This window comes from Coregonus lavaretus (assembly GCF_964263955.1).
Source record: "Coregonus lavaretus genome assembly, chromosome: 19".
In the NCBI taxonomy this organism is placed as follows: domain Eukaryota; kingdom Metazoa; phylum Chordata; class Actinopteri; order Salmoniformes; family Salmonidae; genus Coregonus; species Coregonus lavaretus.
The window spans coordinates 46,496,641-46,516,235 of NC_140006.1; the positions used below are offsets into that span (position 1 = coordinate 46,496,641).

The 19,595-nt window shown below is 43.6% G+C and overlaps 1 protein-coding gene across 2 annotated transcripts; it reads left to right on the forward strand.

Moving 5' to 3' along the window:
* Positions 1-1,516: 1,516 nt before the first annotated feature.
* On the forward strand, positions 1,517-19,086 carry LOC311146453 (alpha-amylase-like). Of its 2 annotated transcripts, XM_084182961.1 has the most exons (10): positions 1,517-1,622; positions 4,639-4,818; positions 7,204-7,350; positions 7,645-7,842; positions 11,251-11,481; positions 11,704-11,837; positions 12,443-12,565; positions 12,796-12,996; positions 17,725-17,850; positions 18,843-19,086. In XM_084182961.1, exons 2-10 carry the CDS (start codon positions 4,648-4,650, stop codon positions 19,030-19,032), a joined length of 1,521 nt encoding a protein of 506 aa, XP_084039087.1. In that variant the 5' UTR covers positions 1,517-1,622; positions 4,639-4,647; the 3' UTR covers positions 19,033-19,086. The 2 variants fall into 2 exon arrangements, with proteins under 2 accessions (XP_084039087.1, XP_084039088.1); XM_084182962.1 differs by lacking the exon at positions 4,639-4,818 and having other exon boundaries at positions 1,537-1,622.
* Positions 19,087-19,595: the final 509 nt, after the last annotated feature.

Sequence of the window (19,595 nt, forward strand, 5' to 3'; positions counted from 1 at the left end):
GGGCCCTGGCGGAGAGGTGCCACCTCTTCAACCGCGCCTCTCCAACCTCAGGAGGCTGAAGAAATTTGGCTTGGCCCCTAAGAGCCTCACAAACCTTTACAGATGCACCATTGAGAGCATTTTGTCGGGCTGTATCACCGCCTGGTACGGCAACTGAAAGGTCCGCAACCGCAGGGCTCTCCAGAGGGTGGTGCAGTCTGCCCAACGTATCACCGGGGACACGCTGTCTGCCCTCCAGGACATCTACAGCACCGGGTGCCACAGGAAGGCAAAGAAGATCATCAAGGACCTCAGCCACCCGAGCCACGGCCTGTTCACCCTGCTCCCATCCAGAAGGCGAGATCAGTACAGGTGCATCAAAGCTGGAACCGAGAGACTGAAAAACAGCTTCTATCTCAAGGCCATCAGACTGTTAAATAGTCACCACTAGCTGGCCTACACTCAGTACCCTGCCCTGAACTTTAGTCACTGTCACTAACCGGCTACCACCCGGTTACTCAACCCTGCACCTTAGAGGCTGCTGCCCTATGTACATAGACATGGAACACTGGTCACTTTAATAATGGAACACCGGTCACTTTAATAATGGAACACTGGTCACTTTAATAATGGAACACTGGTCATTTGAATAATGTTTACATGCTGTTTTACTCATTTCATATGTATATACTGTATTCTAGTCAAGGCCATCCTATTTACTGTAACTATTGCTGTACATTTACTATCCTGTCCTACATATTCTTTCAGATATACTACGTATTCTATCCATATGCTGTCCGTAATGTCTATACATTAGTTATTAGATAATCAAAAACAAACATAATATGACTTTTGTTTTTGGTGTTTTTATGAATTGTGCACAGAGTGAAGTATATATTTTTTTACTGTAAGCTATTTACACACTCCTGATAAAGCAACACTCTAGTTACAGTATATTTCCTTTGTAGTTACAGTATATTTCCTTTGTAGTTACAGTATATTTCTCTGAAACAGATAAACCGCAGATCAGGAAAACATGTCAAGGCCAGTGTGAGAGAAAAGAAGCACTGGTTATACAAGCACCACCAACTAGTTGTATGTAAAGAAAATAAAATATAAAGTAATGGTGACTATAACTGTTGATTGAGGCCCCTGGCATTTTCCTCCCATCTTGAGTACAGTAGATATTTCTCAGGTACAGCGTTGTTGTTTGCAACTAGTACACACACAGTCATCACAACTCAGCAGAAATGAATAGGCACTCCAAGTAGGTATACGATGGATTATTTATTTCAAACCATTCTAAATCAGGAGTCCAACACATCTTAAACATAAACACTATGAACACTGAATTAATATGTCTGTCTATAACATGTCTATGATCTATAGTTACATACAGTATATCCATACATTTATAGTTTATAATCACTGTAAATGTTAGTTTTCTTTTTTTGCATGATATTGACAGTGAGATGTTCCTTCCACTAGATCAAATGGTGCAATCGCAGATGTCCACTCCAGATATTGATTTTATAGTGGTCTTTGGTAAAACAAAAGCTAACTCTGACAAACTGTTGCGCCATTCACTTGTTATTTAGCAAATACTACTTTATCTCTCGGTTCGCAACGGGGCCATACACAAGGTAAGGTTGCAGCTAACATTATTCAGTGTTTCCTTTTGGGTAAGAATATTGAGCACAACTTTCATGAACCACACTCTTAGAAAAAAAAAGTGCTATTTAGAACCTAAAAGGATTCTTTGGCTGTTCTCATAGGAGAACCCTTTGAAGAACCCTTTTTGGTTCTGGGTAGAACTCTTTTGGGTTCCATGTAGAACCCTTTGCACAGAGGGTTGTGCATGGAACCTAAAAGGGTTCTACCTGGAACCAAAAACATATATTTAATGTATGCCTACTTGAAACACAGGGTAGTGTTGTCCCATATTTGCATATTCTTAGAAAGGAAATGTCCTAGAGTAAGTAGAACCATACAGGGTTCTTCGGTTTATCCCCATAGGGGAACACTTTTTGGTGCTGGGTAGAACCGTTTGCAGAGGGGTTATATTTACAACCCTCTATGTAGGGTTCTTCAAAGAACCCCCTGTATATGGTTCGGCCTAGAACCCTCTATGAAGGGTTCTACTAAGAACCATGTTATCATCTAAAGATTCTTCCTAGAACCGTCTATGAAGGGTTCTACCGAGAACCCTTTTATCTTTGGAGGGTTCTTCAATGAACAGTTCCACCAGCCTTATTAGCCTTTAAAATCTAATTATTTATGACAATACATTACATATATCATAAGGCCTTTCTTTGAGAGCCTAGTTACAGTGAGGGAAAAAAGTATTTGATCCCCTGCTGATTTTGTACGTTTGCCCACTGACTAAGAAATGATCAGTCCATAATTTTAATGGTAGGTTTATTTGAACAGTGAGAGACAGAATAACAACAAAAAAATCCAGAAAAACGCATGTCAAAAATGTTATAAATTGATTTGCATTTTAATGAGGGAAATAAGTATTTGACCCCCTCTCAATCAGAAAGATTTCTGGCTCCCAGGTGTCTTTTATACAGGTAACAAGCTGAGATTAGAAGCACACTCTTAAAGGGAGTGCTCCTAATCTCAACGTGTTACCTGTATAAAAGACACCTGTCCACAGAAGCAATCAAACAATCAGATTCCAAACTCTCCACCATGGCCAAGACCAAAGAGCTCTCCAAGGATGTCAGGGACAAGATTGTAGACCTACACAAGGCTGGAATGGGCTACAAGACCATCGCCAAGCAGCTTGGTGAGAAGGTGACAACAGCTGGAATGGAAGAAATCACCTCGTGGAGTTGCAATGATCATGAGAACGGTGAGGAATCAGCCCAGAACTACACAGGAGGATCTTGTCAATGATCTCAAGGCAGCTGGGACCATAGTCACCAAGAAAATAATTGGTAACACACTACGCCGTGAAGGACTGAAATCCTGCAGCGCCCGCAAGGTCCCCCTGCTCAAGAAAGCACATATACATGCCTGTCTGAAGTTTGCCAATGAACATCTGAATGATTCGTAGGAGTATCCCGAGTGGCGCAGTGGTCTAAGGCACTGCATCGCAGTGCTAGTTGTGCCACTAGAGATCCTGGTTTGAATCCAGGCTCTGTCGTAGCTGGCCGCGACCGGGAGACCCATGGGGCGGCGCCCAGTGTTGTCCAGGGTAGGGGAGGGAATGGCCGGCAGGGATGTAGCTCAGTTGGTAGAGCAGGGTGTTTGCAATGCCAGGGTTGTGGGTTCGATTCCCACGGGGCACCAGTATGAAAATATACAAAAATAATGTATGCACTCACTAACTGTAAGTCGCTCTGGATAAGAGTGTCTGCTAAATGACTAAAATGAAAAAAATTAGACCTGGGTGAAAGTGTTGTGGTCAGATGAGACCAAAATTGAGCGCTTTGGCATCAACTCAACTCGCTGTGTTTGGAGGAGGAAGAATGCTGCCTATGACCCCAAGAACACCATCCCCACCGTCAAACATGGAGGTGGAAACATTATGCTTTGGGGGTGTTTTTCTGCTAAGGGGACAGGACAACTTCACCGCATCAAAGGGACGATGGACGGGGCAATGTACCGTCAAATCTTGGGTGAGAACCTCCTTCCCTCAGCCAGGGCATTGAAAATGGGTCGTGGATGGGTATTCCAGCATGATAATGACCCAAAACACACGGCCAAGGCAACAAAGGAGTGGCTCAAGAAGAAGCACATTAAGGTCCTGGAGTGGCCTAGCCAGTCTCCAGACCTTAATCCCATAGAAAATCTGTGGAGTGAGCTGAAGTTCGAGTTGCCAAACGTCAGCCTCGAAACCTTCATGACTTGGAGAAGATCTGCAAAGAGGAGTGGGACAAAATCCCTCCTGAGATGTGTGCAAATCTGGTGGCCAACTACAAGAAACGTCTGACCTCTGTGATTGCCAACAAGGGTTTTGCCATCAAGTACTAAGTCATGTTTTGCAGAGGGGTCAAATACGTATTTCACTCATTAAAATGCAAATCAATTTATAACATTTTTTACATGCATTTTTCTGGATTTTGTTGTTGTTATTCTGTCTCTCACTTTTCAAATAAACCTACCATTAAAATTATAGACTGATCATTTCTTTGTCAGTGGGCAAACGTACAAAATCAGCAGGGGATCAAATACTTTTTTCCCTCACTGTATATGGTTCTATGTAGAACCCTTCTTGCCTTCCAAAGGATCATCAAATAAATCCCTTTCTTCCAGAAACGGTTCTTAGGATGTTAAAGGTGCTATGTAGAACCCTTCCAAAAAGGGTTCTTCTGATCAAAATGGTTCTTGTTAGAACCCTATCCCTCTGCAAAGAACCCTTTTTTCTAAAAGTGTACTTCAGGAAAGTAGGCCTTAGTATGCCAGAGGTATTTTTCACTCTTCTATTTTGGGAGGAAAACTCTGCAGGTTACTTCATCGTGAGAAAGACTTGATACCACACACCTGCTTTTACACTGCCCATGGACATGTAGATAAACACATGTTGATTCTTTAAAGAAACCTAACACGCCCTGTCATTGGCCAGAGTGTGAATGGTCAGAGTACTACGCTCTGTATATATACTGGGTGTCAACCCTCCAGTTAGTTGTCTGTGTTTTCTGTCTCGATCAGGGAGACAACATGATGAAGTATCTAGTTCTGTTGGCCCTCCTGGGGCTGAGTCAGTCTTACCACAACCCCCACAACAAGCATGGCAGGCAGGCCATCGTCCACCTGTTTGAGTGGAAGTGGAGCGACATCGCGGCTGAGTGTGAGAGGTTCCTGGCTCCCAAAGGATACGCTGGGGTTCAGGTATGTACTGTAGGAGTATGGAGAAAGACAGGAGTTTTTCCTGTTTAGGTCAACTGGTCAAGAAAGACTCCAAGCCCAGGGTATTTGAGATTCTTCAAATAGCCACCCTTGATGACAGCTTTGCACACTCTTGGCATTCTCTCAACCAGCTTCCCCTGGAATGCTTTTCCAACAGTTGAAGGAGTTCCCACATATGCTGAGCACTTGTTGGCTGCTTTTCCTTCACTCTGCGGTCCGACTCATCCCAAACCATCTCAAATGGGTTGAGGTCGGGGGATTGTGGAGGCCAGGTCATCTGATGCAGCACTCCATTACTCTCCTTCTTGGTAAAATAGCCCTTACACAGCCTGGAGGTGTGTTGGGTCATTGTCCTGTTGAAAAACAAATGATAGTCCCAATCATCGCAAACCAGATGGGATGGCAAATCGCTGCAGAATGCTGTGGTAGCCATGCTGGTTAAGTGTGCCTTGAATTCTAAATAAATCACAGACGGTGTCACCAGCAAAGCATCCCCACACCATAACACCTCCTCCTTCATGCTTTACGGTGGGAAATAACACATGCAGAGATCATCCATTCACCCACACCGCGTCTCACAAAGACACGGCGGTTGGTACCAAAAATCTCCAATTTGGACTCCAGACCAAAGGACAAATTCCCACCGGTCTAATGTCCATTGCTCGTGTTTCTTGGCCCAAGCAGGACTCTTCTTATTATTGGTGTCCTTTAGTAGTGGTTTCTTTGCAGCAATTCGACCATGAAGGCCTGATTCACACAGTCTCCTCTGAACAGTTGATGTTGAGATGTGTCTACGACTTGAACTCTGTGAAGCATTTATTTGGGCTGCAATTTCTAAGGCTGGTAACTTTAATGAACTTATCCCTGCAGCAGAGGTAACTCTGGGGCTTCCACTCCTGTGGCGGTCCTCACGCGAGCCTGTTTCATCATAGCGCTTGATGGTTTTTGCGACTGCACTTTAAGAAACTTTCAAAGTAATTGAAATTTTCCATATTGGCTGACCTTCATGTCTTAAAGTAATGATGGACTGTCGTTTCTCTTTGCTTATTTGAGCTGTTCTTGCCATAATATGGACTTGGTCTTTTACCAAATAGGGCAATCTTCTGTATACCACCCCTATCTTGTCACAACACAACTGATTGGCTCAAACGCATTAAGAAGGAAAGAAATTCCACAAATTAACTTTTAAGAAGGCACACCTGTTAACTTCTATGGGATCGGTGTCCCGTCTACAGGACAGTTGAGCTAACTTGCGCAACTGGTTTGATACATTCACCTCTGAAGGTAAATAATGTACTTACATTCAGTAATCTTGCTCTGATTTGTCATCCTAAGGGTCCCAGAGATAAAATGTAGCATAGTTTTGTTTGATAAAATCAATTTTTATATTCAAATGTAGGAACTGGGTTCTACAGTTTGAACCCCTGCTGTCTCTGGTTCCACACCCACCCCGCCCAGCCATCTAGATGTGTGAAAGTTAGTGTATAAGCTAATGATCCATCATGTATGACATTCCTGGGAGTGTGTAAGCTTACATTTTGTATTACCATATCATTTGTGTATGTTCTCTATAGTTATGTACTTGAAAATGTATCAATTGACCAATTCTGCACAGTGGGCAGATTTGATACGAAATAGTCCAGTCTTCACTGGATCAATCTGAAACTTTACACACACTGCTGCCATCTAGTGGTCAAAATCTAAAATTGCTTCTAAACCTCATTATTATGTTGTGGCCTTTCTCTTGCATTTAAAAGATGTGGGAACACTATTTAGATTACATCATGATTCCATATGTGTTATTTCATAGTTTTGATGTCTTCACAATTATTCGACAATGTAGAAAATAGTAAAAATAAAGAAAATGGTAGGTGGTCTAAAACGTTTGACCGGTGGTGTATATATATATATATATATACAGTTGAAGTCTGAAATAAATCATTCTCTCTACTATTATTCTGACATTTCACATTCTTAAAATAAAGTGGTGATCCTACCTGACCTGAGACGGGGAATTTTTACTAGGATTAAATGTCAGGAATTGTGAAAAACAGAGTTTAAATGTATTTGGCTAAGGTGAATGTAAACTTCCGATTTCAACTGTATACTGTATAGAGAGCAATAGATACAGATACAGATATATATAGAGTAATAGATACCGAGTGCACGTTTTCATTTTATTTTTTAAAGATATGGTTGAAATGGGCATGGTCTAATTCACTCAACAGCCAAAAACACATATCTACGTTTAGCTATCTTAACTGTTGTTTTTTATGTTTGCTGGCCATTGATTCTGCTTCATGGTGTACCCCTCTGTGGTGTTGTTTGAGTAAGACATTTACCCATGCAGTTGTCTCTTTCTCTTAGATCTCCCCTCCTCAAGAGAGCATTTTGTTGACCAGCCCGTGGAGACCTTGGTGGGAGCGGTACCAGCCAATCAGCTACAACCTGTGTTCCCGATCAGGAAATGAGAATGAGCTCAGAGACATGATTACCAGATGCAACAACGTTGGGGTAAAGAAAAAACAAACCAACCAACACACATGATCATGAACTATGAATTATGCATATAATAGAAGACCATTACTAGTAGATAAGTAGGCTACTTTTTGGAGTCAGAATTGTCTCCTGCTCTCCTTCCACACAAACACACACAGAAAAAATGTAAATCATCATCCAACCAAGTATAACTGATGATCAAACAACTCTTAGCGAAAATATAATCCGAAAAATTATTCCTCCAGACTTATGTCCTGTTCTGCTTCTTTTTTTTTTGTGAAGACACTAACCCTCTCCTAATAATCCCAGGTTAACATCTACGTTGATGCCATCATCAACCACATGTGTGGAGCCGGAGGCGGAGAGGGAACCCACTCTACCTGTGGAACCTACTTCAGCGCCGACAGGAAGGACTTCCCCTCCATCCCCTACAGTAGCTTTGATTTCAACGAAGGCAAGTGCAGAACCGGCAGCGGAGACATCGAGAACTACAATGACATCTACCAGGTACGAGTCGAGTAGACACTACATATTTATTGCCGGTCTTCATTTATTTTTTACGCAATTACACAAAAAGTATGGTTCCCTTTCTGTGGAGATGTTGATTATGGCCATAGGTCTGGTGGTCTTAAGACCACTTTAAGGAGTATAACATATATATCTATAACATATCAAATATACAGTGCCCTCCACTATTATTGGCACCCCTGTTTAAGATGTGGTCGAGGACTTCCAAAAATGCTCATTTTTTTTAAAACAACATAGAACCCAAATGCAAAAAAATAGAAAAATCCAACCTTTTATTTAAGTACATTACTTTGGTGGTAAAAAAAAAAAATCACACATTTAGAAAAACAAAACTTGAAATCATGTGTCCCACAATTATTGGCACCCCTAACAATTCCGCTGAAAATTTTAATTGATTTTTTTTTTAAATATATTTTTCTGTAGTTGCTAAAGTTGGTCAGGGTATCTAGGAACTTTTATTTAGTAATTCATGACTTCCTGTTTCCCTGGGGTATAAATATGACATGACACAGAGGCCTAATTCTCTTACCCATTTGTCAACATGGCAAAGACAAGAGAACACACCATTCAAGTAAGGCAGATTTGTGTCGACCTTCATAAGTCAGGCAATGGCTACAAGAAAATAGCCACTCGCCTTAACTTGCCCGTATCTACAGTCAGAGGAATCATTAAGAAGTTTAAAACAACTGGAACAGTGACAAACAAGGCTGGAAGAGGTCCCAAGTTTATCTTGCCACAACGCACAGTGAGGAGGATGGTAAGAGAAGTAAAAAAAAGTCCTAAGCTCACTGTCACAGAATTGCATCAAAGAGTGGCATCTTGGGGTCACAAAGTCTCCAAAACAACCATCAGACGCTCTCTACATGCCAACAAGCTGTTTGGGAGGCATGCAAGGAAAAAGCCTTTTCTCATTAACACTCACAAACATAAACGTCTGGAGTTTGCTAAGCGGCACTGGGACTTCAACTGGGATCGTGTGCTTTGGTCAGATGAGACTAAGATTTAGCTTTTTGGCAACAAACACTCTAAGTGGGTCTGGCGTAAAACAAAAGATGAGTATGCCGAAAAGCACCTCATGCCCAGGATCTGTGATGCTGTGGGCCTGTTTCTCTTCCAAAGGCCCTGGGAACCTTGTTAGGGTGCATGGCATTATGAACGCTTTGAACTACCAGGACATTTTAAATAAAAACCTGATGGCCTCTGCCAGAAAGCTGAAGATGGGTCGTCATTGGGTCTTTCAGCAGGATAATGATCCAAAACATGTGGCAAAATCTACACAAAAATGGTTCAGCAGTCACAAACTCAAGGTCCTCCCATGGCCATCTCAGTCCCCAGACCTCAACCCAATCGAAAACCTGTGGGGCAAGCTAAAGAGGAGAGTGCATAAGAGAGGACCCAGGACACTGGATGATCTAGAAAGATTGTGCAAAGAAGAATGGTCAAAGATCCCTCTCTCTGTGTTCTCCAATCTTGTGAAATGTTATAGGAGGAGATTAAGTGCTGTCTTGTTGGCAAAAGGGGGTTGTACAAAGTATTAACATCAGGGGTGCCAATAATTGTGGGACACATGATTTCAAGTATTTTTTTTCAAAATGTGTGATTTTTTTTTTTACACCAAAGTAATGTACTTAAATAAAAGGTTGGATTATTCTATTTTTTTGCATTTGGGTTCTATGTTGTTTAAAAAAAAAAGGAGAATTTTTGGAAGTCCTCGACCACATCTTAAACAGGGGTGCCAATAATTGTGGAGGGCACTGTATATACATACAGTTCCTTGCAAAAGTATTCATCCCCCTTGTTGTTTTTCCTATTTTGTCGCATTACAATCTGTAATTTAAATTGATTTTTATTTGGATTTCATGCAATGGACATACACAAAATAGTCCAAATTACTGAAGTTAGTTTAAAAAAATTCTAAAAAATAAATAACGGAAAAGTGATGCGTGCATATGTATTCACCCCCTTTGCAATGAAGCCCCTAAATAAGATCTGGTGCAACCAATTACCTTCAGAAGTCACATAATTAGTAAATAAAGTCCACCTGTGTGCAATCTAAATGTCACATGATCTGTCACATGATCTCAGTATATATACACCTGGGTTATATAAAAAAATATCTGATACTTAGAACATCCCACGGACCACCGTTAAAGACATTATAAAAAGATTGAAAGAATATGGCACCACAAACCTGCCAAGAGAGGGCCGCCCACCAAAACTCACAGACCAGGCAAGGAGGGCATTAATCAGAGAGGCAACAAAGAGACCAACGATAACCCTGAAGGAGCTGCAAAGCCCCACAGCAGAGATTGGAGTATCTGTCCATAGGAACACTTTAAGCCATACACTCCACGGAGCTGGGCTTTACGGAAGAGTGGCCAGAAAAAAGCCATTGCTTAAAGAAAAAAATAAGTGTACACCAAAAGGCATGTGGGAGACTCCCCAAACATATGGAAGTCAAGTAAAACACTATGTCTGGCGCAAACCCAACACCTCTCATCACCCCGAGAACACCATCCATACAGTGAAGCATGGTGGTGGCAGCATCATACTGTGGGGATGTTTTACGTCGGCAGAGACTGGGAAACTGGTCAGAATTGAAGGAATGATGGATGGTGACATGGTGATGATGGATGACATTCTTGAGGGAAACCTGTTTCAGTCTTCCAGAGATTTGAGACTGGGACGGAGGTTCACCTTCCAGCAGGGCAATGACCCTAAGCATACTGCTAAAGCAACACTCAAGTGGTTTAAGGGGAAACATTTAAATGTCTTGGAATGGCCTAGTCAATGCCCAGACCTCAATCCAATTGAGAATCTATGATATGACTTAAAGATTGCTGTACACCAGCGGAACCCATCCAACTTGAAGGAGCTGGAGCAGTTTTGCCTTGAAGAATGGGCAGAAATCCCAGTGGCTAGATGTGCCAAGATTACAGAGACATACCCCAAGAGACTTGCAGCTGTCATTGCTGCAAAAGGTGGCTCTACAAAGTATTGACTGAATAGTTATGCACGCTCAAGTTTTCTGTATTTTTGTCTTATTTCTTGTTTGTTTCACAATAAAAAAATATTTTGCATGTTGTGTAAATCAAATGATACAAACCCCCCCAAAAATCTATTTTAATTCCAGGTTGTAAGGCAACAAAATAGGAAAAATGCCAAGAGGGGTGAATACTTCCGCAAGCCACTGTATATATAAAATTGGGAAACAAACTTTTTAAACGTCTAATATAATTCAAGTTTGCAGTTTACTTTGTGTTTCAGTTGTATGATGTGGGATACAATACAACGTGTATTATTGTGATACTTTCACACTCTTTCAAGTTGTAAACGGACAAATTACTGTAATTAGCTTAAACACAACTTAATGTTTCCATCCCCAAGGTGCGTGATTGTAATCTGGTGAGTCTGCTGGATCTTGCCCTGGAGAAGGACTACGTCAGAGGAAAGGTGGCCGACTTCATGAACAAGCTGATCGACATGGGAGTGGCTGGGTTCAGAGTGGACGCCTGTAAACACATGTGGCCCGGCGACCTTAATGCCATCTACGGACGTCTCCACAACCTCAACACCCGCTGGTTCAACGAGGGATCCAGACCCTTCATGTTCCAGGAGGTAATACAATAATATACTAGAAAATTATACTACTTGATCCCCCCACACATAATATAATTGCTTTGAGCATCTGGAAAAGTGCTATATAGGCCCGATATCCAATCAATTTTGTTCCATAATATGTAGACATAACATCAATCATCCCTTTACTCAGTCATGGCATCTCCATTTGTAAAGGTGTATCTTCAACAGTGCTAACTTTTCTTTATTGCTTCCCTCTAGGTTATCGACATGGGTGGTGAGGCCATCAAGTCCTCGGAGTACTTCCACCTGGGCAGAGTCACTGAGTTCAAATATGGAGCCAAAATTGGAGGCATCTTCCGCAAGTGGAACGGCGAAAAGCTGTCTTACACCAAGTGAGATATGATTACATTAATTAACATTGTACATTTCCATTTTAGTCATTTAGCAGACACTCTTATCCGACTAACAACAACTAATTAAAAATGGACTCCAGCTAATTCTGAACTTTTCCTGTTGAAAAACTATATCTGATGTATAAATACAGTAATGTACACACACTTAAGAGGGAAAAAAAATCAACTTAAAGGAGTAGGCCATTCAGAGTTGGGCTGATGGTCTAATGGTCTGATGTGATGTCATCGGCCTCGCCCCTTCCTTGAAGAGAGAAAAAAGCCCCCCCTTTTACCATGTCGTGAGGATACCTGGACCACCTATTTTATTTTTATTTTTTATTTTTCACCTTTTGTTCAGTAAATCAGGTGTTAAATGAGTTGAAAAGGTGACTGGAGTGCCACTTTAACTAATTACAAACTCATATAATATATAATTAAGTACAATTACAAACTCAATCTTTTATCAACACTTGTCATCATTGTGTTTGTGCATGTGGATATTTCAAAGATACAGTTGATCTACTGTATGTGTATTTATAAGTAGACAAATTGTGTGAATTTGTCAAGCTCATTTTTCCTAAATCCTTTCGATGTGTGTATCCCAGGAACTGGGGTGAGGGCTGGGGCTTCATGCCCGACGGCAACGCTCTTGTGTTTATTGATAACCATGACAACCAGAGAGGTCATGGAGGAGGTGGAAACGCCATAGTCACCTTTTGGGATGCCAGGTACCCTCTCACTACACCTCTCTCTTACATTCAATCTTTTTACAACGTACTTTCACTGCACTCATTTACCAATATCCATTTTTTTTTTTACAACATACAGTACACTACAATTCCTTCCTTTTAAAATTCTTCCAGTACCGTAAACACCGATCCCCCAATGACATTATTAACAGAAAAATAACCATTATGACAACAACCATTATATGATGATTCATCGATATTGATTACAGGATTTACAAGATGGCCGTTGCCTACATGCTTGCCCATCCCTATGGGGTGGCCCGTGTGATGTCCTCCTTCCGCTGGAACCGTACTGATGACTGGCAGGGCCCTCCCAGCCACGAAGATGGATCCACCAAGGACGTCCCCATCAACGCTGACAGCACCTGTGGAGACGGATGGGTGTGTGAGCACAGGTGGCGCCAGATCACGTAAGTCCTACAGCACCAAAGGGAGGTATTGGTTTACGTCACAGGATGTGGACCGGCTTGTGGTTTCTCAAAATACCAATTAGTGGAAATGCAGCCATAGTGCTGCTGATTATACGTTTACAGTGCATTGGGAAAGTATTCAGACCCCTTGACATTTTCCACAATTTGTTACGTTACAGTCTTGTTCTGAAATGTATTAAATAAAAAATGTTCCTCATCAATCTATAGACAATAACCCATAATTACAAAGTGAAAACAGGTTTTTAGAAATTGTAGCAAATGTATAAAAAATTCAAAACAGAAAAACCTTATTTAAATGAGACTATATATATATATGCAATAAAATAACAATAACGAGGCTATATACATGGGGTACTGGTACAGAGTCAATGTGCGGGGGCACAGGTTAGTCGAGGTATTATGTACATGTAGGTAGAGTTAAAGTGACTATGCATAGATAATAAACAGAGAGTAGCAGCAACGTAAAAGAGGGGGTGGGTTGGGGGGGTATCCATTTGGTTAGTCCGGGTAGCCATGATTAGCTGTTCAGGAGTCTTTTGGCTTGGGGGTAGAAGCTGTTAAGAAGTATTTTGGACCTAGACTTGGAGCTCCGGTACCGCTTGCCTTGTGGTAGCAGAGAGAACAGTATGACTAGGGTGACTGGAGTCTTTGACAATTTATAGGGCCTTACTTTGACACTGCCTGGTATAGAGGTCCTGGATGGCAGGAAGCTTGGCCCCAGTGATGTACTGGGCCGTACGCACTACCCTCTGTAGTGCCTTGCGGTCGGAGGCCGAGCAGTTGCCATACCAGGCAGTGATGCAACCAGTCAGGATGCTCTCGATGGTGCAGCTGTATAACTTTTTGAGGATCTGAGGACCCATGCCAAATCTTTTCAGTCTCATTTACAATTTACGTTTACGTCATTTAGCAGACGCTCTTATCCAGAGCGACTTACAAATAGGTGCATTCACCTTATAGCCAGTGGGATAACCACTTTACAATGTTTTTTTTTTCTATTTTTTTTTATTATTATTTTTTTATTTTTTTATTTTTTGGGGGGGGGGTTGGTTGGCGTAAGGGGGGGGGGGGGGGTAGAATGATTACTTTATCCTATCCCAGGTATTCCTTAAAGAGGTGGGGTTTCAAATGTCTCCGGAATGTGGTGAGTGACTCCGCTGTCCTGGCGTCGTGAGGGAGCTTGTTCCACCATTGGGGTGCCAGGGCAGCGAACAGTTTTGACTGGGCTGAGCGGGAACTATGCTTCCGCAGAAGTAGGGGGGCCATCAGGCCAGAAGTGGATGAACGCAGTGCCCTCGTTTGGGAGTAGGGACTGATCAGAGCCTGAAGGTACGGAGGTGCCGTTCCCCTCACAGCTCCGTAGGCAAGCACCATGGTCTTGTAGCAGATGCGAGCTTCAACTGGAAGCCAGTGGAGTGTGCGGAGGAGCGGGGTGACGTGAGAGAACTTGGGAAGGTTGAACACCAGACGGGCTGCGGCATTCTGGATGAGTTGTAGGGATTTAATGGCACAGGCAGGGAGCCCAGCCAACAGCGAGTTGCAGTAATCCAGACGGGAGATGACAAGTGCCTGGATTAGGACCTGTGCCGCTTCCTGTGTAAGGCAGGGTCGTACTCTCCGAATGTTGTAGAGCATGAACCTACAGGATCGGGTCACCGCCTTGATGTTAGCGGAGAACGACAGGGTGTTGTCCAGGGTCACGCCAAGGCTCTTCGCACTCTGGGAGGAGGACACAACGGTTTGGAGGACACAATTCCTGAGGGGGAATAGGCTTTGACGAGCCCTCTTCACGACTGTCTTGGTGTGTTTGGACCATGAAAGTTTGTTGGTGATGTGGACACCAAGGAACTTGAAGCTCTCAACCTGCTCCACTACAGCCCCGTCGATGAGAATTGTCTTGATCACTGTCACGTTCATTTAAGGACGGGTCAGACCAAGGCGCAGCGTGATATGCGTGCATGTTTATTAAACTTGAAACACACAACAAAACAACAAAGGAAACGAAACGTGAAGTCCAAGGTAGAACACACAACATACCTTACAAGGAACAAGATCCCACAACTAGACAGTGCCAATAGGCTGCCTAAGTATGGTCCCCAATCAGAGACAACGAGCGACAGCTGCCTCTGATTGGGAACCACACCGGCCAACATAGAACTATACATACTAGATCACAAACATAGAAAATACAACAAGGAATATACACACCCTGACTCAACATATAAGCGTCCCCTGAGTCAGGGCGTGACAATCACGTTGAGGGAGAGGTTGTTATCCTGGCACCACATGACGAGATCTCTGACCTCCTCCCTATAGGCTGTCTCATCGTTGTCGGTGATCAGGCCTACCACTGTTGTGTCGTCGGCAAACTTAATGATGGTGTTGGAGTTATGCCTGGCCATGCAGTCATGGGTGAACAGGGAGTACAGGAGGGGAGAGAGCACGTACCCCTGAGGGGCCCCCGTGTTGAGGATCAGCGTTGCAGATGTGTTGTTACATACCCTTAACACTTGGGGGCAGCTCATCAGAAAGTCCAGGATCCAGTTGCAGAGGGAGGTGTTTAGTCCCAGGGTCCTTAGCTTAGTGATGAGCTTTGAGGGAACTATGGTGTTGAACGCTGCGCTCTAGTCAATGAATAGCATTCTCACATAGGTGTTCCTTTTATCCAGGTGGGAAAGGGCAGTGTGGAGTGCAATAGAGATTGCATCATCTGGGGATCTGTTGGGGTGGTATGCAAATTGGAGTGGGTCTAGGGTTTCTGGGAAATGGTGTTGATGTGAGCCATGACCAGCCTTTCAAAGCACTTCATGGCTACAGACGTGAGGGCTATGGGTCTGTAGTCATTTAGGCAGGTTACCTTAGTGTTATTGGGCACAGGGACAATGGTGGTCTGCTTAAAACATGTTGGTATTACAGACTCAGTCAGGGACAGGTTGAAAATATTCTTGAAGACACTTGCCAGTTGGTCAGCGCATGCTCGGAGTACACGTCCTGGTAATCCGTCTGGCCCTGCGGCCTTGTGAATGTTGACCTGTTTAAAGGTCTTCCTGACATCTGCTACGGAGAGCGTGATCACACAGTCGTCCGGAACAGCAGGTGTGCCAAGCTTGTAGCGTCATACCCAAGAAGACTCAATGCTGTAATCGCTGACAAAGCTGCTTCAACAAAGTCCTGAGTAAAGGGTCTGCATACTTACGTAGATTATGTTTTATAAATTTGCACACATTTTCTAAAAACGTATTTTCACTTTGTCATTATGGGGTATTATTAGTATTGTGTGTTGATTGATGAGGGGGAAACATTATTTAATCAATTTTAGAAAAAGTCTGTAACTTAACAAAATGTGGAAAAAGTAAAAGGGTCTGAAGAGTATGTGGACACCTACTCGTCAAGCATCTCATTTCAAAATCATGGGCATTAATACGGAGTTGGTCCCCTCTTTGCTGCTATGACAGCCTCCACTCTACTGGGAAGGCTTTCCACTAGATGTTGGAACATTGCTGCGGGGACTTGCTTCCATTCAGCCACAAGAGCATGAGTGAGGTCGGGCACTGATGTTGGGCGATTAGGCCTGGCTCGCAGTCGGCATTCCAATTCATCCCAAAGGTGTTCGATGGGGTTGAGGTCAGGGCTCTGTGCAGACCAGTCAAGTTCTTCCACACTGATCTCGGCAAATCATTTCTGTATGGACCTCGCTTTGTGCACGGGGGCATTGTCATGCTGAAACAGGAAAGGGCCTTACCTACACTGTTGCCACAAAGTTGGAAGTACAGAATTGCCTAGAATGTCATTGTATGCTGTGGCGTTAAGATTTCCCTTCACTGGAACTGAGAGGCCAAACCCGAACAATGAAAAACAGCCCCAGACCATTATTCCTCCTCCACCAAACTTTACAGTTGGCACTATGCATTCGGGCAGGTAGCATTCTCCTGTTATCCGCCAAATCTAGATTTGTCCGTCGGACTGCCAGATGGTGAAGCGTGATCCATCACTCCAGAGAACGTGTTTCCACTGCTCCAGAGTCCAATGGCGGCGAGCTTTACACCACTCCAGCTGACGCTTGGCATTGTGCATGGTGATCTTAGGCTTTTGTGCAGCTGCTCGGCCATCAAAACCCATTTCATGAAGCTCCCGACGAACAGTTCTTGTGCTGACGTTGCTTCCAGAGGCAGTTTGGAACTCGGTAGTGAGTGTTGCAACCGAGGACAGACGATTTTTATGCGCTTCAGCACTCAGCGGTCCCGTTCTGTGAGCTTGTGTGGCCTACCACTTCACGGCTGAGCCGTTGTTGCTCCTAGACATTTCCACTTCACAATAACAGCACTTACAGTTGATCGGGGCAGCTCTAGCAGGGCAGAAATTTGACGAACTGACTTGTTGGAAAGGTGGCATTCAATGACAGTGCCACATTAAAAGTCACTGAGCTCTTCAGTACAGGCCATTCTAATGCCAATGTTTGTCTTTGGAGATTGCATGACTGTCTTCTCTATTTTATTCACCTGCCAGCAACGGGTGTGGCTGAAATAGCCGAATCCACTAATTTGAAGGGGTATCCACATACTTATGGCCAAGGAGTGTATCATAGACCAATTTAAATCAAATACATTGAATTCACTGTTCATTCCACTCACCGTAGTTACTGTGGAAGATTTTGTTCTGCAGTCAAACGATGAGAGTTAATTCCTTCTTTGTCTTCCGTCTGTGTAGGAACATGGCTACCTTCCGTAACGTGGTGAACGGACAACCCCATTCCAACTGGTGGGATAACGGCAACAACCAGGTGGCCTTTGGACGCGGCAACCGCGGCTTCATCGTCTTCAACAACGACGACTGGTGAGGACTATACTGCAACACCTTGGATGATTGGTTGGCTGAGTGGTTGGTTGATTGGTTGGCTGAGTGGTTGGTTGATTGGTTGGCTGAGTGGTTGGATGATTGGTTGGCTGACTGGTTGGTTGATTGGTTGGCTGAGTGGTTGGTTGAGTGGTTGGCTGAGTGGTTGGTTGATTGGTTGGCTGAGTGGTTGGTTGACTGGTTGGCTGAGTGGTTGGTTGATTGGTTGGCTGAGTGGTTGGTTGATTGGTTGGCTGAGTGGTTGGTTGATTGGTTGGCTGACTGACTGGTTGGTTGATTGGTTGGCTGAGTGGTTGGTTGATTGGTTGGCTGAGTGGTTGGTTGATTGGTTGGCTGAGTGGTTGGTTGATTGGTTGGCTGACTGGTTGGTTGACTTGTTGGTTGATTGTTTGGCTGACTGGTTGGTTGATTGGTTGGCTGAGTGGTTGGTTGATTGGTTGGCTGAGTGGTTGGTTGATTGGTTGGCTGAGTGGTTGGTTGATTGGTTGGCTGACTGGTTGGTTGACTGGTTGGCTGAGTGGTTGGTTGATTGGTTGGCTGAGTGGTTGGTTGATTGGTTGGCTGAGTGGTTGGTTGATTGGTTGGCTGACTGGTTGGTTGACTGGTTGGTTGATTGGTTGGCTGAGTGGTTGGTTGATTGGTTGGCTGAGTGGTTGGTTGATTGGTTGGCTGACTGGTTGGTTGATTGGTTGGCTGAGTGGTTGGTTGATTGGTTGGCTGAGTGGTTGGTTGATTGGTTGGCTGAGTGGTTGGTTGATTGGTTGGCTGACTGGTTGGTTGACTTGTTGGTTGATTGGTTGGCTGACTGGTTGGTAAGTTGATTGGTTGGTTGGTGGGTGGGTGGGTTGGTTGGTTGGCTGAGTGATCGATCGATTGATTGATTGACTGACTGATTAGTTGGTTGACTGGTTGGTTGATTGATTGAATTCAGATAAATGTCACTCTCTACTTCCTGTGTTTCAACCAATCAGGCAACTGGACGTGACTCTGAACACTGGCATGCCCGGCGGCGTCTACTGTGATGTCATTTCCGGCCAGAAGGACGGAGGGCGCTGCACGGGGAAGACCATCAACGTCGAGGCCGATGGTGGCGCCCACTTCAAGATCAGCAACACCGACGAGGACCCCATGGTGGCCATCCATGCCGACTCCAAGCTGTAAACAAACAATATAAGCACAAACAAACAATAAAATTTACCAGTACTGCAAACTGAACTTCTGTGGTGGTTTGGTTTGGTTTTTTGCTGTGAAGGCTTGAGTTGATGGTCAATGCTGAATCTATTTCAGCTGATGTCCTTTAACATGCTTGGTGATTCAAAGGGAAGCAGGTTGACTTCATGATTTGAGACAGACGCAGAAGTATTTGAAGCTCTACACCTTCACTTTGACACTTCTAAGTTGACTTGGGCTAATGGATGGTCACCTTGACATTAGGTCATCAGTACAGCGCTAAGAAGCTAACATAGTAATGGTCTCAAGGTGGCGTGCCTCAACACAACCGTTCCACTCATTATAATGATTGACGTACACAGACAAATTAAGCCAAGTAGGATCATTTCCCTTGTCAAAGTCGTCCTAACAATCTCGACTAATTAATGTTGTCCATTTGAATAGTAAATAAACATGCTGAAACTATACGTTTGATGTTCTACTGAGATTCCACTGTGATATAAATTGTAAATCTCAAATATTTTACAAGTAAAACTGTAAAGCCTTCTGAGGGC